General features: G+C 39.0%; 3 protein-coding genes across 12 annotated transcripts; all 3 read right to left on the bottom strand.

Annotated features, from left to right (window-relative positions):
• Positions 1-3,785: 3,785 nt before the first annotated feature.
• Positions 3,786-6,870, bottom strand: LOC113331007. The gene is made up of 6 exons (XM_026577782.1): positions 6,248-6,870; positions 5,891-6,002; positions 5,656-5,797; positions 5,393-5,571; positions 4,223-5,078; positions 3,786-4,024 (listed from the first exon to the last, which is right to left on the bottom strand). Exons 1-6 carry the CDS (start codon positions 6,868-6,870, stop codon positions 3,786-3,788), a joined length of 2,151 nt encoding a protein of 716 aa, XP_026433567.1.
• Positions 6,871-12,691: 5,821 nt separating this feature from the next.
• LOC113331033 (endoglucanase 12-like) lies at positions 12,692-15,980 on the bottom strand. Of its 10 annotated transcripts, XR_003350647.1 has the most exons (8): positions 15,496-15,980; positions 15,210-15,219; positions 14,959-15,040; positions 14,800-14,864; positions 14,299-14,586; positions 14,013-14,201; positions 13,548-13,688; positions 12,692-13,409 (listed from the first exon to the last, which is right to left on the bottom strand). XR_003350647.1 is itself a non-coding variant. In XM_026577805.1 (5 exons), the coding sequence occupies exons 1-4, from the start codon at positions 15,272-15,274 to the stop codon at positions 13,666-13,668; spliced, it is 423 nt and encodes a 140-aa protein (XP_026433590.1). In that variant the 5' UTR covers positions 15,275-15,980; the 3' UTR covers positions 12,692-13,409; positions 13,548-13,665. The 10 variants fall into 10 exon arrangements, 3 of the variants coding, with proteins under 3 accessions (XP_026433590.1, XP_026433591.1, XP_026433592.1); XR_003350644.1 differs by having other exon boundaries at positions 14,800-15,040; positions 15,210-15,360; XR_003350646.1 differs by having other exon boundaries at positions 14,800-15,040.
• Positions 15,981-18,198: 2,218 nt separating this feature from the next.
• LOC113331006 (dnaJ protein homolog) lies at positions 18,199-19,590 on the bottom strand (the record flags this gene model as incomplete). Its single annotated transcript, XM_026577781.1, has 5 exons — positions 18,199-18,288; positions 18,375-18,651; positions 18,755-18,896; positions 18,996-19,164; positions 19,525-19,590. Coding segments are annotated over 5 exons (744 nt in total), but the record flags the coding sequence as incomplete, so codon positions are not given.
• Between the last annotated feature and the right edge of the window lie 501 nt (positions 19,591-20,091).

Raw genomic sequence — 20,091 nt, 5'->3', positions numbered from 1 at the left:
TAACAATTAAGCACAAGTTCATTTAAGAACTCTCCCCCATTTGATGTCATTCCCAAGAGAAGAACATGAGACCTTGCTTTATGAAAAATAAGGATTTTGTCGACTAACAAACCACATGGATTTATATCCGGAAAATCGACTTTAAAATAATCTCAACGCCAGTTACGGACAAAAAGATAATTTTAATCGATATGACTCAACATAAGAAAATCTTACGGAGTGTGTCAAGCAGTAAAAACACAGAAGTGTGATCACAAGTAGATCAATACTGCGAGAAAATTCTCAAAGAGTTTGTTCTATTTTCCGTTTATAAAAAACATAATAGATTTAACTTCTGAGCATATACGAAATATCAGCTGGATCCACGAAAAATGTAAAGGCACATATATTTCATAAGACTTTTGCAATAATTAAACCTATAATGATTTCATACTGCAAGTTCATCTTCCACAACTCTATAATTTAAATAAATAAATCTAAAAACATGCAAGATGAAAAATGTTGGAAATAGCTTATGTAATCACAATTTTTGCTATACCAAATCCTAGTTATCCTTCTTAAAAGTAAGAATAAATTCTCACAAGAAGTTTCCTAGTAAATCAGAGAAATAAAAGAAAATAACATGTATTTTATAATCTTAGACTTCATCTATTTCTTCATACCTTTCTACAACTCCATCGAAGAACGAGTCACCAACATCTTTAACCCGTTGAGTGGTTGATATGTTGTGTTCCTGGCTTAGCACGCCAACCTTCTGATTTGCAATATTTTTAAATTTTTTTTTTTTACAATTATACCCTTATGGATAATAACTAGTGAAATTTTAAAATGATTTATCTCTCAAACTACACCAAGGATTTTCGCGAACTTTATACCATTGAAAAGCATTTTAAAACACCTATGTAACGAATATAAACATGCCTATCAAATTATGCGTATTTATTATACTAACAATAATCAATTAAAAGGATAATTTAAAATATATCTCCTTGTTTAGTGATATAGGTCATCTAACATGGGACAAAATCTAAAAGTAAATAGGTCAACTAATAGTGGACGGGGGGAGTATATAGATAAAAGTTAGTCTTGGAAGGTCATAATGCTTATCAATTTACTAGGAATGCAAGCCTAATTTTCAGTACGAAACTTACATTTCTAAAACCACTTATACACGTACGTATCCGTTCCGAACTACTCCACAAATAACGAACCATTGACCAACTTTTTGACCGAATCTGACCTATCTGAATCCGTATAATATCAAAACATATGTCGTTCCGAACTTCTACCTGTATCCCGAATTGCTAACTAGGATTATGAGTTCGTATGAAGAACTTATGAGCAAAACAAGAACTTGGGAGACTAAAAGGGCAAAATGATCATTTTAAAGGGGAAGCGTTATTGGCACCCCAACCGTGTGTTAAGGGGCAAATACAATTCAAAGGAACTGCTATACACAGTCCAGTCTTTTACTTTGGGGGATGCCAAAATTCAAATAATGCTAAAGGCGCCTGGACTATTACTAAAGGCCACCACCATCTTCTTCACACATTTCACGACAGCAAAACAAGCAATGGCAGACAGAAATTGATGATCATGATGATCGCGATAGTGATGGATCTTGATTAATATTTATATTCGAATTTAAATATATCATTAGGTTCATGAGAATGATATAATAAATCTTGGGTAAATGTCTGATTTCAAATCAGAGGGCTCGAAATTTAGGGAGATGTTGGCAGAGACGATGGGATTAAGAATGGTGATTATGCTGGGAAAATTGGTACCCCGAGCGCAGGGGAAAACAGGATCACAAAGGGCAATTGGTGATTGGAACCAAACATGGAGAAATAATAAGAAATATACAGAAGATAAACAATCACACAACCACAACACAAGATATACGTGGTTCACCCTTACAGGCTACATCCACAGCCAACACCACCATAAAAACTTTCATTAAATCAAAGATTATTACATGCTCTTTCCACAACCCAAGAAAATCCAAATAGTTATCAAGACATACCCAAGAACATCATTGAAGAAACCATAGAAACCAACTCTCTAAACCATTCCTCAAACCATCCCCATGTCTTCTCTTCTACGCTTTCTTCACAGCTGCTAGTAACAGAGGAGAAACATGGAAACACTAGAAACTAGATTTAAAGCAAATCCCCAAACCCTAAACACCAGAACACCAAAATCCTCTCTCTAAAAGTTTTTATCTCACACCGATATTGACCTTCACGGTAGCACAAGATCCTCCCTACAAAGAGACCAAAATCCTAAGCACAAGGATTTACCACTCTTCTAGGTTGGACTATCTCTATACCTCTAATTCTAATCCTTTATATAGAGAAACTAACTTGGCCCTTAAGAATACCTAACTTTGGGAACAAGTTTTCCTAACTTTGCTCTTATGTTCCTAAACTTTAAGAATAAACTTGCATATGATAGAGTTTGACTTTTGGTCAAACTAACCACCGACTAAATCCCACAATTCTCCACCTCGGATCATGCTTTCAAGCATGATATGATTACAGTAAATTACCTTCATCTTCCACCAGAGCTATTCACCATCTCTATATACCCGTAGAATCACTTTGAGGCTCAAATCCGAGCTTCCATCTTCATAGAACCATCTCTTCGACCAAAACATCATGACATTGATAAAATTCTTCAAACCACTTCATGAATAACACTTGTGAAAATGGCCACGTTTCAAAAACACTATGAAAATCTTTAATTACCATCACTGAATCCTTGCACAGATTCCACCATTGATCACCAAGAAAACCATCCAAAAAAATTATCGCTAGCTCCACCTAACCAATAAGATAACAACATATTGAACTCGAATCCAGAAATGAAAATAGCTCCAATATCATAATCCAACACATGTCATTATTACCGTGTATCTGAAATAAACTATCATACATCTCCACTGTGATTAATAGGCTTAATCCTTTGAGCGATTTCCAAGCCATCACCAATCTGATATAGTTTTTTACCATCATCACACCCAACATACTCGCTCAGAATATGTACCCTGTTATTTATGGGTGAAAACTGTTTCTGTTGGTTTTGGTAAATTTGGGTGTGTGGATGAGAAACGAGTCTAAACCTAAAACAAATACACTGCACGGGAGTACTTTAGAGTCGAGAGATCAATCTGTACAATCCTGGCCTAAACCAAGAAATGGACGTTCCAGTCTTGCTTCGGTCACAAAGTGAAGGAGAAAGGTTGGTATTAGGGATGGAAGCGAAGAAGGTGTTGAGACCAGAATGGTTAATTCTGAAGGTGTGGCTATTTTATGACTTGTATCAGAATTTGGAACTGGCTTGCGGAATGAAAGCTATCAGTTCTTTGGTATTTTCTGGATACTGTTTTTTTTTTTTGATACAATCATCTGGGTTAAAACCCAAAGACAAAACAAAAAAAGAAAGAAAACAAACGCACCAGGCCTAAGTCAGAACAAAAAAAGAAGAAACCAAAGAAAATAAAAGAGCAACAGGCTCAAACAAATCTGAAATAAACTCTCCTCTTGCAAAATTTCTTTAAACTCAGAGCAGTAATTGCTACTTCCCCATCTGAAAAATCTTTTATTTGGATGCTTACTGGCAAGGAAATCAGCTGCACGATTTGTTTCCCTGTAGAAGTGATCAAACTTGACAGTTCTAAATTGTCTACGCAGAACTTGAACTCTTCTCCAAATCTGTAGCATATTCCAAGGTGGTTTTGGATTTTCACTCTTCAGAAACATGTATATAGTCATGGAGTCAAGTCACACATGGATATCCTGGCAGTTGTGAAAAACAGCAAGCTTAAGCCCCAATTCAACCCCCTGAAGCTCATGAGCAGGAGCAGAAATAGGACTGCTGCCACCAATGGCACAATCAATAACATCACCATTTTTATATCTGATAATAGCACCACTTCCTCCAGATAGATCAGTTTTTGATCCATCTGTATTCACCATGATAATATCACCTTCTGGTCTAAGCCAGGTATAAGGAATAACAACTTTTGTAGTAAAACAACAATTGATGTTCCAATGATGCATAAATCTCCTATGAGCTGAGTTATCTTTTAATTATCTGGGGTGAGAACTCAACTTCAATTGAATATCTTGCACAATCAAAAGACTAACTTGCATAGTAGAACATTTTTTTGAAGTAAAGATCCTGTTATTTCTTTCCCTCCACAAATGGTAGACAAAACCAGTGAAAACTAGTTTCTTGATAGTGCTGATTAAATCTGATCCAGCAAAGTGTTCAATGCACCACATAATCTCTTCCTTCCAGGTGGGGTGAACAACTCTGTCATAACCTAACTTAAGTAAAAGGCTTTTCCAAATAATAGCAGCAAAATTATATTCATGGAGAAGATGATCTTCAGTTTCAATACCTCCATCACATAGAACACAAGAAGGATTTTCAATAAGACCCCATTGTTTTAATTTTGCTCTAGTTTTAAGTCTTCCATGAAGAGTTACCCAAGTAATGAAAGATTGTCTGGGAATGTAGTTCTTGAACCAAACCAAATAAAGCCAAATCACTGGATCATTGTGGTTGGAAATAGTCTTATAAGTGTCTTTGATTGTAAAAAATCCATGAGAGCTAGGTCTCCATATAACAACATCAGACTCTGCAGGATTAAAATCCAGTATAGTAATTTCAGATACCACCTGTTGAGCTAGTTCAGTAGAAGTGGGAGGAAGGTGCCAAGAGCCATTTTCAATATATTCAGAAACTGAAGCAGTTTTGTCAGGAAATAATTCAGTGACAGTTTCAGAATCCACCCAATCTGTTAATCTCCCTTTTGGATGCCAGACATCATTTAAAAAGTTAACTTTTGATCCATCCCCAATAATAAAAACAAAATGGTCCTTAGAAATATCTATGAGTTCTAAGATTCTCCCCCAACACCAAGAGGAATCTTGAGGAGTCTTGAGCTGCCAGAAATATCTATTCTTAATCAAATTTCTTTGCACCCAGTGAGTCCAAACATTTTGAGCCCCAGATACAATGTCCCAAATATGCTTTAAATTTGCAGCCACATTAGTGAAATATAATCCCTAACTCCAAGTCCACCTTCAACATAAGGAAGGCAGATAACATTCCAGCCAATTGGGTTGTGCTTCTTCCAAGGATCAGAGCCAGCCCAGAGAAATTTCTTGAATATTCTATTTAGTTCTTTTATGGCTCTTTTAGGGAGGATAAAACAGGATAGCCAGAAGTAAACCATACCAGAAAGCACGGATTTTTTAAGCAAGATTGTGCCAGCAAAAGAGAGATGTTTTGCCTTCCAATATTTAACTCTAGCGATAATTTTTGAAATTAAGGGAAGGCAATCTGCATAAGAGGGTCTAGTGGATAAGAGGGGCATAACCAGATATTTGACAGGGAGAGAATCCACAGAACAGTCCAAACAAGCTACCATTTGATCAAGAGTATAAGGATCAATAGCTGAGGAGTAAATAGAATACTTTTGTTTGTTTATCTCCAAACCTGAACAACTGCTGAAAATATCAAGACAAGATTTAAGAACTATGGCAGAAGCAAGATTACCTTTAATGAAAACTAAAACATCATCAGCAAATGAAAGGTGAGTGAGCTTGGTTAGGGAGCATCTGGGATGGAATCCAAAAGTACCAGCAGTGACTTGTTGTCGAATAATCATATTGAGAATTTCCATAACAATCACAAACAAGTATGTGGAGATAGGACAACCTTGTCTGAGGCCTCTACCAGCACCAAAGAAACCATATGGAGACCCATTGATAAGAATAGAGTACTTTGCAGTAGAGAGACAAATGTGAATCTATTGAATGAACTTTTCAGGAAAACCCATTTTTCTGAGGGCAAAGATGACAGCAGCCCAGTTCACAGTGTCATAAGCCTTCTTGAGATCTATCTTTACAGCACATCTAGGAGTACCATTTGATCTATGATAGTTCCTAACAAGTTCATGAGAGACCAAAATATTATATTGAATAGCTCTGCCAGAAACAAAAGCTGATTAGTTTGAACTGATCAAAACTTTCATAATCTCCTTCATCCTCAAGGAAATGATCTTAGTGATACACTTGTAGATGACATTACATCATGCAATGGGTCTGAAATCTGTCATTACTGAAGGATTAGTACATTTTGCAACTAGAGTGATAAAATTGTTATTTACCTCCTTTAGCAGTTTAGATTTGGACAAGAATTTCTTGATAGCAGCAACAAAATCATCACCAACAATTGACCAACAAGCTTTGAAAAATGACTAGAAAACCCATCTTGGCCAGGAGCTTTGTTAGAACCAATTGTAGAAAGAGCAAAGATAATTTCATCTCTAGTAACATCTCTAATCAAATCATTAGCAGTATATTGATCCACAACATGGTTAAAATTTAGAGAATCAAAGATACTAGTATCACAATTTTTAATTTTGAGTTCATCAAAAAGAAGAGAATATAAATCAATACATTCCTTAGCTATAGGAATATCTTCATCCAGCTGCTCACCAGAAGTAGAAGTAAGGGTTAAGATATTATTCATGGATCTTCTTTCTTTAATAGAATTATGAAAGAAAGAGTTATTTGAATCACCAAGGTCAAGCCATTGCACTCTTGATTTCTGCTTCAGCATAGATTCTTCATATTTTGTAAGAGTAGAATATTTTGAAACAACTTCTCTCTCAATTTTTGCAACAACAGGATAGAAAGGAGATTTTTGAACTTTCTCTTGAGCACACTGCATCTCCTTTTTGGCTTCTAGAGTTTTAACAGAGAGATGTTGGAACTTTGCTTTTTTCCATTTTATCAGAATATGCTTAACTCTTTTCATCTTGGATACAAGGACAAACATATGATTTCCCATTACCTTATGCTGCCAGGCTTCTCTAACAATCTCCATGAAATTAGGTTCTTCGGTAACAAAGTTATAAAATCTAAAGGGTGGAGGGCCATGAAGTCGTTTTCCAAAAATATAAGCTATAGCCGGGGAATGATCAGAAATACCTTAAGTGAGAAAATCAGCCTTTGAACTCTCAGAATGATGCACCCATTCCAAATTGACCATAACTCTGTCAAGTTTTGAACCAATCCTCCAACTCCCTTGTTGTTGATTCCACCAAGTAATAAAGCAACCAGAGTAAGGCAAATCAAGCAGACAAGCTTCATGAATACAATCTTGAAAATCAGAAAATTGACTATGATTAACTGGGGCACCTCCAACCTTCTCATTTGAATAAAGAATTGAATTAAAATCACCCAATATCATCCATGGCTTAGTATTAAAACTCGCAAAAGCTTTGATATCATTCCATAAAGAAATACTTTGTGAAGTATCATTGAACCCATACACAAAACAAATAATAAAACTGAGATTTCTAGAAGTTGAAATATCCAGAAAGATTATTTGTGAAGAAGAGTGTAAGACAGAAATAGTAACACCAGAAGGATCCCAACAAATCCAGATTCTACCAGAAGGAATATGAATATAATTATCCAAAAAATTCCAAGAACCATTTATTCTTTATGCTTATTAAGTCTTTATTATCACTCAAAACATGAGTCTCAAGTAAACCTACAATAGACAAGTTATTTTCTCTAATTAATCTACCTACCTCAACCTGTTTATGAGGATCATTTAAGCCCCTCATATTCCATGCTGCTGCTTTAAACATATTTGGTAATTGAAAGGTGAGCCTTCTTAGACCTACCAACTTTCTTAGTGTCAGTATCCTTTACCTGAAGTCCCTGGGGAGTAGACGAAATGGTACTAGCTTTAGTACTAGAAGGATTTTTCACTTGGCCAATTGGAACATCAACTGATGTAGGATATTTGGTACCAGAAGAACCTGAACCATCTCCAACAGTACCACTGTTTGATTTATGTGTAATATCATCCAAAATTCTAGAAGCAGGTTCACTTGACAGAGCACCAAAAGCATTACTAGTCTTAATAGGAATACTACTTTGAGTTACAACCTTTTGAAGATGAGTATCATCATCACTTATATCTACAGCACACCCAGATTTACTAGAAGTTTCAATCAGTACCTCTTCCACTACTTCTCTGGTTCTTTTAGTAACTTTAGGGTTCTGACCACCCAAACTTCTTTTATCTTTTGCTTCTGTGATTCTACAGCAGCAACAGCTTTTTCCAACTTAAGCTTTGAGCAATTCGAGTTATTATGTCCAAAGGCGTGGCAATGAGTACACCTTGGAGGCTTCCAAGAATATTCAACTTCTACATTAAACTTCTTCTTTCCATCAATGACAACAAGAATAGTAGCTGGAAAATCACATGTGACATCGACTTCTACACAAAATCGAGCATAGCTCATCCTAGTTCTATGTAAAGTTTGGTGGTCCATCATAATGGGTTTTCCCAGGAAACTAGCAATTTGGCTCAAACCCTCATTATCCCAGAAATGAAGAGGGACCTTCCTAAAATTCATCCAAATAGGCACCGATTTGAATTCAGCAACTTCACTTTCCACATCTGGATGCCAAGGTTGAACAATAAACAAGTGATTTGAAATATACATAGATCCATGTTCAAGAGCAGAAAATCTATCAGTCTCATCATCAAATTCAAAATTAAAAGTGGATTCACCATGAATAGTAAGTTTATAGTTACCCTTGATTTTCCAAACTCGTTCAGTAACCTTCTTCACCAGATTGTAAGGTAATCGTTTTCCCATAAAAAACCCTACCACCAAATCTTCACACCTCTTAATCTTCGCATCAAGATCAACAGAGGAAACAACAACAACTCATTCTCCTTTAAAAATAGAAGTAGGCTTGAAAGACATAGCAGCTTCAGAAGAGAAACCTTTCTTCGCTGGGAAAAGAGAAGAAGCCCAACTTTTCTCAGAATGAGTGCTATTAGATCGCTGAGAATCTACCAGAGGATTCTATACAACATTCCTAAGAACTTGAGGATCAGAACCAGTAACATTTACTCCCATAGAAGAGCCCGCTTCAGGTGGTGGGTAGCGGCGGAAAGAGAGGTGGAGAACTAGTCTCCATCCTATCTGACGGAGGCGTAAACCCCTAAAACCACTACCAAACAATGAAAAACTTTAAAACCCCACCAATTAAAATCGCACCACTTCACACACTCTCTCTCTCTTTTTAGGATAATGTGTTGTTGTTCTCCCCAAAACTTGTTTTTGATGGAAATAGGTGAAACCTATTTATACAAGTCATAACTGAACGCACCCTGGTCTCATAGGAAGTGGGAGTGATTGAGTGATGGAAGAGTGGAGTAATGTGTAACCGTCAGAAACCACGCTTCCACGATGAAGGAAACGGATTTGTTTACACCCATTACTTCTTGCCACCACTAACTGCCATGTTTCCTGACACTTTCTTATAATGGGCGTGTTGCACGCCGCACGCTGTAAACCGCCAGACCAATACCCTGATGAGTATCCCCCAGTTTGTGACATGTTTGATGTCTCGAGTGTTTTCGTGGAAAACGTGTAGCAGTCTGCTACATGTGGCAAGTCAAAGTGACTTACCACAGGAAAATAAGACGTGATACTATTAGGCTTTTCTTGGCTGGTCTCCAGAAACTTTCCACAGGTCTATCAATTCTATGGAGAATTTGGACGGCTAAGATTGTATCTCATGAGAAAGGGTGGCCATTGATTATGGCCACAGCCTGTTGGCGCCTGTCAATAGCACAGTGGCGCCATTGATACATGTTAATGGCGTAGTGGCGCTTTTAGCGCATGCCAATAGCACAATGGTACAAGTGGCGCCAGGCGTAGCCATGTCCGCCGGATTTTGGCACATTGGTGTTGGACTCAAATGTGGTGAGGCAACATCAGTTATAGTAGCCACATCAATCCCAATGTTCTGTGGAACCTTATTTGGCTTGGTTGGCGTAGCAACTTTGCTTAAATTAGGGTTTGGCATTCCGAAACCCTAATTAGCACATGCGACATGTGACCGTGGCACAATGGCGTTTTGTGCAAGTGATGCCAGAGCCAGGACAAAGGAACCATAGCCAAGCCATCATGTGGAAAAGGCCACAGGAGCAAGTATTGCCACGAGTGGCTATGGTATGGCGCCTTTATTAGGGTTTCCTAAGTCCACACGGCTCGTGGCATGTTGTGGGGCCCGAAGTGGCATAATTTACGCCACGACTGGAAATTAGGGGTTCATCCATCGCCACTAGAGCAAGGTCGTGCTAATGGATAGGAGAACCACGTTGAAGTCTGTTATGGAATTGGCCACAAACAGAAGATGGGTTGGCACGTAGGTTCGCTATTCATGGTGAGTTGGCGCGTTTGGCGTGCTACTACGGTAAAGTGGCTTGTTTGGCATGTTTGTTTGGCAAGCTCGTTTGGCACGCCATTGGCATGTTGGCGAGGGCGCTGGCTTTATGAAACCAATTTGGCATGGCGGCCACTTGACGCAATACCACCTATCTTAATGTTGTGGCAGGTTTAGAGCAACCTGATTGGTCAATAAAACAGAGGGTCGGACAAGCATGGGCATGGCCACACTTCTAACATGGGTGTGGCAAGTTTAAATCGACCTGATTGGTCGATGGGAAATAGGTCCGACAAGTATGGGCCCAGCCACAACTTATGTGTGTGTTGCGGATTTAAGGCGACCTGATTGGTCGAGGGAAATAGGGCCGGTTTTGGCAACATGGGGAGTGGCCAATGGAAAATAGCGCCCGCTGGCCTAAGGCATGGCCACGCCTCCCTTTGCTGCGGCACCTTTATTTCTTGTTTTCTGATTCTGGGCAAGATTTTGCACCTACTAATCCATGGCGTATTAATTACCTAGTTTGCTTAGGCTTAATTTCGACAGGCAAGGTCTGATATGCTACGCAAGGCGCAGAACCCTAATTTTGCAAATTAGTCAGGGAAATATCTGGATCCTGTGAATTATCACAAAATTGATTGAATTCTATGTGTTGACACAGAGTTCTTTAAGTTCATTTCCAGAGAGCAACTCTCTGATTGAATACCTTATGCAAAGACCTTATCCTTGATACTTGGAAATTCGTGCTACTCTGCTGCGAGTGAACACAAATTGTCATGCCATATCAACATTAAGGGTTCAGCCGGAGAACATAGCACAGAAGGCATTCAAAAAAACTTATATTAACTGAATAATACAGGCACGGTGCCAAAATTTACAGAATATATGGGATTGTTGCTACATGCACCATTCTGGACAAATTTCATGAGAAAATATTGAGTTGATCAATTAATGCGCTAGTGAAGAGGTTGAACACTCATCACTTTTACATGTCTCTGTTTCCTTGCAGAGTGACGACACATTAAATGCAGGGTTTTACAAATTTAGCCCTGAACTAAAAACCACCATCAACATTAAGTCCCCTGCTTAGCACGTAACAGTGGCATTGTTGCGGGGTAAGCATGAGATGGTGACAGACAAGCGATAAAAGGCCAAGCTAGAGTAAGTAAGTATTACCAGGAAAGTGAATGCCGGGGCTTCAAGCTGGAGACGCATCTGTCCTTTCCCTCCAGTCTTCCATAGGGTTCGATGAGAAACGTTACCCGGTCAGGGTTGAATCCTTGGCTATCGGATAAGTCCCGTTGGGGTTGTTCGGCATCCTTTTCTTCTTAGGGTTTCCTCAATATATATGCAAATGAAACTAGATTGTTCCTCTCAGTTCAGAATAAAGGCCCTTCTCGCCGAATTCACATCTCTTCATTATGCCGAACGGAAGTGAATCATCCTCGAGTCATCCAGATTCCCCAGTAAAGCGCAGGCGGCTCGTTTCCAGAGTATGATTCTAATTATCTCCTGATTTTGAAGCGATAATTCCTCTTTTCCTCATAACATCGCTGCTTCTTTTTTCTTCCAGAGTGGGCAAACTCCTGGGTATTGTGACAACTCCCTCATCCGGGTTATCCGAGTCAAGAAGATCATTCCGGTATGCTTTTCACTGACAAATAGATATTTTCTTGCCACCATTAGTAGTTAACAAAAAGATTTATTTTTTTTTTGTGTAGAGGTACCCAATTGGAACATGTGTGACCATGGTTGATGACGACGATTTGACCACACCTCTTCCTTCAAACTCGAGTACACCAACTGCTGCAAACCTGGAAAATGCTGATTTGGGTATTTCTTGCCACGAATATCCCAATGCAGGTTTGCCGTTCAATATCCAAATGAAGTGTTTATCTTCTAGCTACCGAAGTGTAGGTAGATTCTTGGTGCGGAAGGAGTTCGTGGATCTGTACACGAAAATATGGAGAAGATACGGCCACATTGCAACCAGGAACGTGGTGCAACATTGCTCGTCTGCGTTGGTCACCACAGTGAACTGTCTTCTTCCCATAATTGTTGAAATGGAAGGCACATCCATTCGCGACGTCACTGAAGCAACTGTTGAAAAGTGGGAAAATATGGTATCTACCTGCGAATCCCTGAAGTTTAATGTAAGCTGGCTGCGCAACCGCCTTGACATTGTTAAAATTGATCGAGCCGGCATCTCTTTGCCAACGTCGTTCCTGCTACAAAGGCTATTTTGGAATAGGAAAAGGATCTGACTGCTGAATCTCAAAAGGTGGAACAGGAAATCTGGGATTTGAAGAGTAGGACTGAAAGGTACCAAAACAGGATGAAAATGATGCTTTCAAGAAACTACAACTTATTGGATGGTCTTTTCTGATTTTTCTTTTGGGTTATGAACATTTTTTTTTTGAATTGTATTGGTTTTGGGAAAAGCAAATGGAATTTTCATTAATACGTTCTGACGAAATGAAATTTGATAACTGAAAAATGAGGGAAACGGAAAATGCCTGGCTGGCTGTGTCGTGAAACAGCGAGAGATGGAGTGATGGTCACGCGTAGTACGCCTTGATTCATTTTCCATTGATGACCGCTTCCAATTTGTCTCCATCTTCTTTGACAATCTTGTAGTACCCAATGTTATACGCTTTGGTAACCACATAAGGTCCTTCCCATTTTGGAGAGAATTTCGTGCAGACATGTCTTGTTGAATGTGATTAGCAGTCTTCAATACCAGATCTCCTATTTGAAAAACCCGAGGTTTTACGGCCTTATCGTATGCCCTAGAAACTCATTTCTGTATACCTGAGTATGTTCTTTCGCCTTAGTTCTCTTGGAGTCCAGAGTATCTAGCTCTGCTATTCTGGCACTTGATGTTGCGGCTTCATCCCATTGAACTCCACTTGCTGCTGCAATTCTGGCCGATGGAATTTTAATCTCCGCTGAGAGAACTGCATCCGCGCCATAGACAAGTGAATAGGGGGAGACGCCTGTGGAGCTTCTAGATGTCGCTCGATATGCCCATAGTGCTATGGGCAGTTGTTCGTGCCATGTCCGTGGATTATCATGCACTGTTCGACTGAGAATGGGATACCACCATTACTGCAACATCGGGTATGACTGAACGAGATACCAGTACAACTTCTAAGTCATTGTCAGTTTTCTCTAGAGCATTCGCATATGGTACAACTTCTACATCGATTTGTTACCACTAAATCATACTTGTCTAAGTAAATAAAATTCAGTTATGTACTTTACCTAAAATCCCTTGTATTTAATTGCGTCTTTCAAGCGATCCAATATATACGAGTAACCATCTTGATCGATGTAGGCAATGTCTCCTGTGTGCAGCACTGTGGACTTTGTTGCATCGGCGTCATTCAGTATCCTTGAAATGTTCTACATATATCAATAATTGATATTCAGATATTACATAGAAGCAAATATGAAAACCAATCACCCAAGAGCAGCGAGCAATATGTACAAAAATAGAATAAACACTACTGAATACCGAGGATAAGACAGAGAAATATGACAAACACTTGGAATACAAAAGTTGTACAAGAAAACTATAACCTTGCTTCGTCCCGGATATTGGTGAAGATTACGAGGAAACACAATCCGACAAGAATGGAAGAGTAAAAATAAACATAACTATTTCATAAGTATGGTCACATCAATAGAATCCAACGTAATTTTAACGACGTTGTCAGTTTATATTACCTTTCATGATGCCAAGTCCATGAATCCATAGTTCACCACTTTTGCCTGGGAACAACATGAAGCAGTGTCCCAATGCACAACTTTAGCTTGCATATTTGGAGCCAACAGTTCTACTGAAGTATAGTTTCGTAAATATTTAATATTCAAACCACACGTTCTTACAGCAGTGGACTCGGTTATTCCATACCTCTGAAAATGACAAACTCATGTAATCAGCAATCTCTTAATTCTATAAACGTATATATCTAAGTAAATAAGGATGCATTACTAGGGAAAGCTGTTTCACCTGAAAAAAATCAATACGAGCAAAGCTCTGACGAAACTGTAAGGATGGTGGTTGCCAGGTGCTGAAGCAAATTTGGAAAGTACTTCCGCATCATCAACTATCTTCGCCGAGTAGGCGTTGTCATTTGTAAAGAGGATTGATGCGGCTCCAAGTGCTGCTGCCATTTGTCCGGCTAGATCAGGCTCTACTGATTTAGCTCCATACACAGGCACATGATCCAAATCTTCCGGTATTTGCCAGCAATATTCTGGTGAGGTTGAAGAGTTCGAAGCCACACCCACGGCCCACCTGAATTAGTCATCAAAAAGACAGAAATAAATATTAGTTTCATGGCTCTTTAGAACTAAGATAAAAATTAAATTTGCTTAATCACATATATTTGTATTCATTCAAATACTCAGTTCAATATAAGCACTAAACCGATATATGAAAAAATAAAACTAAATAATATGGGGTCTCAGGCATTTCCACATGATGCAAGAAATCAGGTTCGCGTATTACTCTATCTCCAGAATTCAGTCTTGAACCCAGTAGCAGTGTGAAAATTGGATATCCAACGACCACTTCTGAAATTAGAATCCACTGAATGCCTTAGAGAAATGGCCACAACTACAGCCATCACCACCTCAGCAATATAATTTGTTGCATTAGTTTACTTACAATACCTACTCCTGCCATAGTCCCAACCACCTGATTCAGCGGTGTGATTCCCTCCAGGAAACACCCGCGTTTCCAGGATACCCTAAAGTAGCAACAGAACATATCATAACCTTCAGTCCACAAAATGCATTGACTAACTAACAAATAGGCAAATCCAGTCTAACTTTGTCTGCCTCTCAACCAGTCTAAATCGATGTAGTTGCTAAAATAACTGACACAAAAAAGATAACAAAAAGGTGAGAACCAATTACCTTGCCAAACCTTTGATCGGGAACAACAAAGTTAAAAATTGCCTTGAGACCAGGTGCAGGCTCATCGATTGAAACAGTTTCAAAGAGATGAAAGTGCCAAGATAAAACCATCAAATCAATACCACAAACAAACAGTTAAAACACCAAAAAACTGAAATCAAAAGAAATCCATGCTTTAAAACTCCAAATAGTAAACGGAAAGAAAAATTGCAAAATCTTTACAAAATACTACATAAGAAAAGACGCAAAATCAAGCAATGATAGATAAAAATATTAGGGTTTATACCTGGTGAAATCTTCTTCTCGTACTCTCATCTCTGTCGAATACGAGACGAGGGTTTTGATTCAGGAGAAAAATTAATTCGAATCTAGGGTTACAAAATTAGGGATATAAAATTCTGATTCTGAGATGGGTTTTGATTCAAAGAAAAAGAGAGATGGGTTTTGATTCAAAGATGAGTTTCGGATTAGGTTTCGGAATCATGCTTGATTCGGTGAAGTTGTATGGATATGCAGGATATTAATCTCCTTATCATACAGAAAATGAACGAGCTGAATGAGATGGTTTGATTTTGGTTAAATCCAGGGTTACAAAAGAGGGATTTCCTTTCCGATCTGGTACATGGGTTTTGATTTTGAGATTGGGGTAGGATTATTAGTCTTTGGTTTGTGAGAGTTGACTGTTGAGGTTGGAGATGTGAGATTTAAAGAAGCGGATTTTAAGAGCAAAGGGTTTAACACTCATTCACTGTCCAAACCAGTGAGTGCCTAGCTGAATGAGGGGGTGTGCGATGGTGAGCAAATTTCATGGTCTAAGAGCAATTGCAATGGACGAGTAAACCCAAATTTTTATTCGAGTGGGCTGGCGTAGTGGGACGGACCATCGATCAAAATTTGATCAAAGAGTAAAATCCAGACCAAATTTGGTCGGCGATCAAGACCAAATCCAAATATAGTCGGGCGTTAATATAATCTCCGCTACACATCGGGGGTTGATATAATCTCCGCCATTCATCGCGCGTTGGTATAGTTAACGTCCAAAGAACAGACGTGCATATAAACTTCGCCTGAATGGGGCATTGGTAAAGATAACGCCTGATGGGGTGTTCATAAACTTAACGCACGAAATGGGGCGTTCATATACTTAACGCCCCACTCCACTTTAAGTTTTAAACTTTTGAAATTTGCATGGGGCGGGCTTTATACCTCCGCCCCATTATTTATTTTTTTTTATTTTTTATTTTTTTTGTTTTTTTGAAGCGTATACTATACCAACGCCCCACGTCAGGCGTTATCTTTACCAACGCCCCATTCAGGCGTTATCTTTACCAACGCCTGATCCCAGGCGTAATCTTTATCAACGCGCGACCAAATTTAATCTGCAACCACTACGCCACACGACGGGCTAAACCCAAATTTGATCTTTTTTTTTTAGTCTTTGGTTATACTCGCACCACTGTGGACGCTCTAAGAGGCTAATGTTCAGCCGTTTTTTTCCTCTTTTATTATTAAAAAAAAATACAAGCGGATAAATATTAGCAGTTCTATCTTATTTTTAGGTTATTTAATTCGGTCCGCGAGTTAAAACCCCAAAGGTGTCACTATCCATACACAAAAACTCCAATAAAACAAATTGTTCACAAAAACCCCATTTAATATAATTGGTCTATATTACCCTCTTAGTTTAAAGCACCCCAACAAAAACAAAAATCAACCCCACTTTAATTCTTATTATATTGTCACCACCAACAAGCAACGCCACCTTCTACCACCGACCACCACCGTAGTCGCCGCCACCGACCACCACCACCAACCATCGCCGCCGCCACCACCTCCGACCGCCGCTGCCACCTCCGACCGCCGCCGCCGCCACCGACCACCACCGACGCCGCCGCCGCCACCGACCACCACCTCCACCTCCGACCGTCACCGCCGTCGCCGACCACCACCGCCACCTCCGACCACCACCGCCACCGCCGCCAAATTTTGGATGAAACCGATTTTGGTTTCATCATAAAATAAGATGAAACCCTAATTGGTTTCATCAGAATTCAACTACAAGAAAAATTCAACAAGGATCTTATGTTGCAGTTGTCTTGGATACAGCAACATCACAACAACACATATCCATGCTCTATGCTAAAACACATATTATCAACTGCCAGCACCACCATTGTCGACCACCGCCGACCACCACCGACTAAAACCAGCAACATCGCCAACACCCGCCGACGACCACCACCACCACTGACCAAAAATTAGATGAAACCAATTTTGGTTTCATCATAAATACGATGGAACCGATTATGGTTTCATCATAAATAAGATGAAACCATAATTGGTTTCATCAGAATTCATCAGTAGCTGCACTTCATTTAAGCTTCATTTCTTCTCTAATTTACAGCATCATCTGCTGTAACTGAGCTCTACTTTCATCCTCCGTCTATCCACGGCAGCACCATCTGCTTCATTGACCATCTTCTTCTCATCCTTGTAGCCCTAGCCAAGACAGCAACAACACAGCAACACAGATCCATGCTCTATGCTACATCAAAAATCAATATGTTACATATTTAGCTCCTAAATCATCATAACTAAATCTTAAACATGAACATGACTTTGTTCCTTAGACTGGTGCAACATACTCATTCACCAACAAGAACAACCAACCTTCCACCATGTCTTTCAAAAATAAAAATGTTCCTTCTTTACGACCAAAGTCTAGCAATTAACGAGCTAATTATAACTAAAGGAGACATAAACACAAATCTTTCTTCGTGGAACCACCCTCTCTTAGGTTAACATAATAAGATTATCTTTCTATATTTTTCTTTATTTCGGGATTACTCTAAGTAAGTAACTAGCTATTTCCCATCACTCCATCGTGAGTGTAAATTGTGTACCCATGCCCATGATGCTTATCCTATTTGCTTTACTTCATACCAATTCATATGTTACTGACTGTACACAAACAAATCCACAGAGGGCTTCAGTCAAACAAATCATCACCCTTTCGCTTAAACTTAAGATGATATTTCTGAGCCAAGACAAAAACTATATCCCCAGTGACAGTTTCTGGCTGCAACACGAAAGAAGACATAATCAGTAAATTTGTAAAGCCAAACACAAAAGCTAACACATCCCAGTAAACAGTCTACTGTGTACCGCTTCATCGGCCTCTCCAGGGAAGGTAATCTTCTGTCCATTATGCATTCCCTTCTCAACATGCACTTCCAACACCTTCTTCTCCTGGACAACCTTCTCACCTTTGCATTGAGGGAAGCGATCCTTATCGCTGATGGTCTCTCCAGTACCCTTACACTCATTACAAGGATGTTTCATCTGCTGGATCATAGAGGGACCTAGGTGCCTGATAGAAACTTTCATGCCAGAACCTTGGCAACCAGAACATTTCATTGAAGCACCAGATTTTGAACCCTTTCTGGAATACAAAAGAGTAAAGAATAAGATTACAGCAGACATAAGCCAACTAAGCAAAGTATCCTTAAACTAGCAATGGAAAGCACCAGTCTAATAAAACTTACCCAGTGCACTTGGAGCAGATGGCATTGCGAGAGAGGGACAATTTCTTTGATGTTCCACTGTAAATATCCTCCAGCGACACCTTAAGAGAATGCATAACATCTTCTCCCCTCCTCTGCCTCCTTCCTCTGCTGCTGCCACCACCTAACGGTAAACAAATTCCAAACATCATGAATACCTTTCACTTTCATAAATAAATTTAGTAAAAACATTAACCCATTAGAAAATGATATCTCCACCTACCTCCAAATGGGCTTCCTCCTTCAAAGAAAGATGATAAGATGTCAAAGGGGTCGTGGCCACCACCACCTCCTCCCATTCCTTCCTTGAGCGCATCCTCACCATACTGATCATAAATTTCACGTTTCTCTGGATCACTCAAAACCTCATAAGCCTGGGCCAACTCCTTGAACTGCATTGAGAGAAATATTACAATGCTCAATAAACACCCCTTTTTGACTGCCCCAGAGAGCAAATTAAAACATACACAAATCAACAAACCAACCAGGAAAAACCCGGCATCCTAAATCATTCAAGCATCTACTAGCTATCTCAAAATTCAGTTGCCCAGCCCAAATAATAGTCTGAAATGAAGGGCATAGACACGACCAACAGAATCGAGTAAACAAAACATACACAGGGTCTGACCTTTGCAACCTCTATACGTTCGAAATGGAAAACCAATAGAAATTATTAATTATATCTACAGTAATTAACAAAGTTACTGATTCCCTACTAGATCAGGAATAATCTAATAGAAAAAACACAATACCTTTTCTGGATCTCCACCCTTATGAGGATGATTCTTAATGGCAGCCTTTCTGTAAGCCTTCTTCAAATCTTCCAAACATCTTTAATCTAAATAATCAGCATCAACAACAAAAAGAAGAACCCATAAACAAAAACGAAAAAAAAAATTAAAAAAAATTACAGAATTCAACAGATCTTGAAATTTTTCCCAAAATCAACAGATCCTTGAAAATTAAAAACATACCAAGAATTTCAAACACGCTGAATGTTCAGAATAATCGATCGATTTTATGATTGTGGGTGAAACCCTAATTCTTCTTCAGAAAGGAAGCCGTAGAATTTCACACGAAGGAGGGTGTTTCTCTCAATCTATTCTATTAAATAGATTTTTCATCAGACCCAGAAGAAGAAGAAGCTCTGGTGATGATTCGATGACGTCGTATGTTGTAATTTTTCCGGTTTAATTTCTATAAATAAAAAACAGAGAAATTTCAAATAGAGGAACTGTAAGAAGAAGAAATTGAAATAAGTAACAAAATTTTTTTCCAGAAAGTGGATTACGAGAGACGAAGGATTAACGAACCAGGGA

Source organism: Papaver somniferum, unplaced genomic scaffold, assembly GCF_003573695.1.
Source record: "Papaver somniferum cultivar HN1 unplaced genomic scaffold, ASM357369v1 unplaced-scaffold_123, whole genome shotgun sequence".
Taxonomy (NCBI): Eukaryota; Viridiplantae; Streptophyta; class Magnoliopsida; order Ranunculales; family Papaveraceae; genus Papaver; species Papaver somniferum.
The sequence above is the reverse complement of the archived record's forward strand: the minus strand, read 5'-3'. Positions and strand labels throughout refer to the sequence as shown.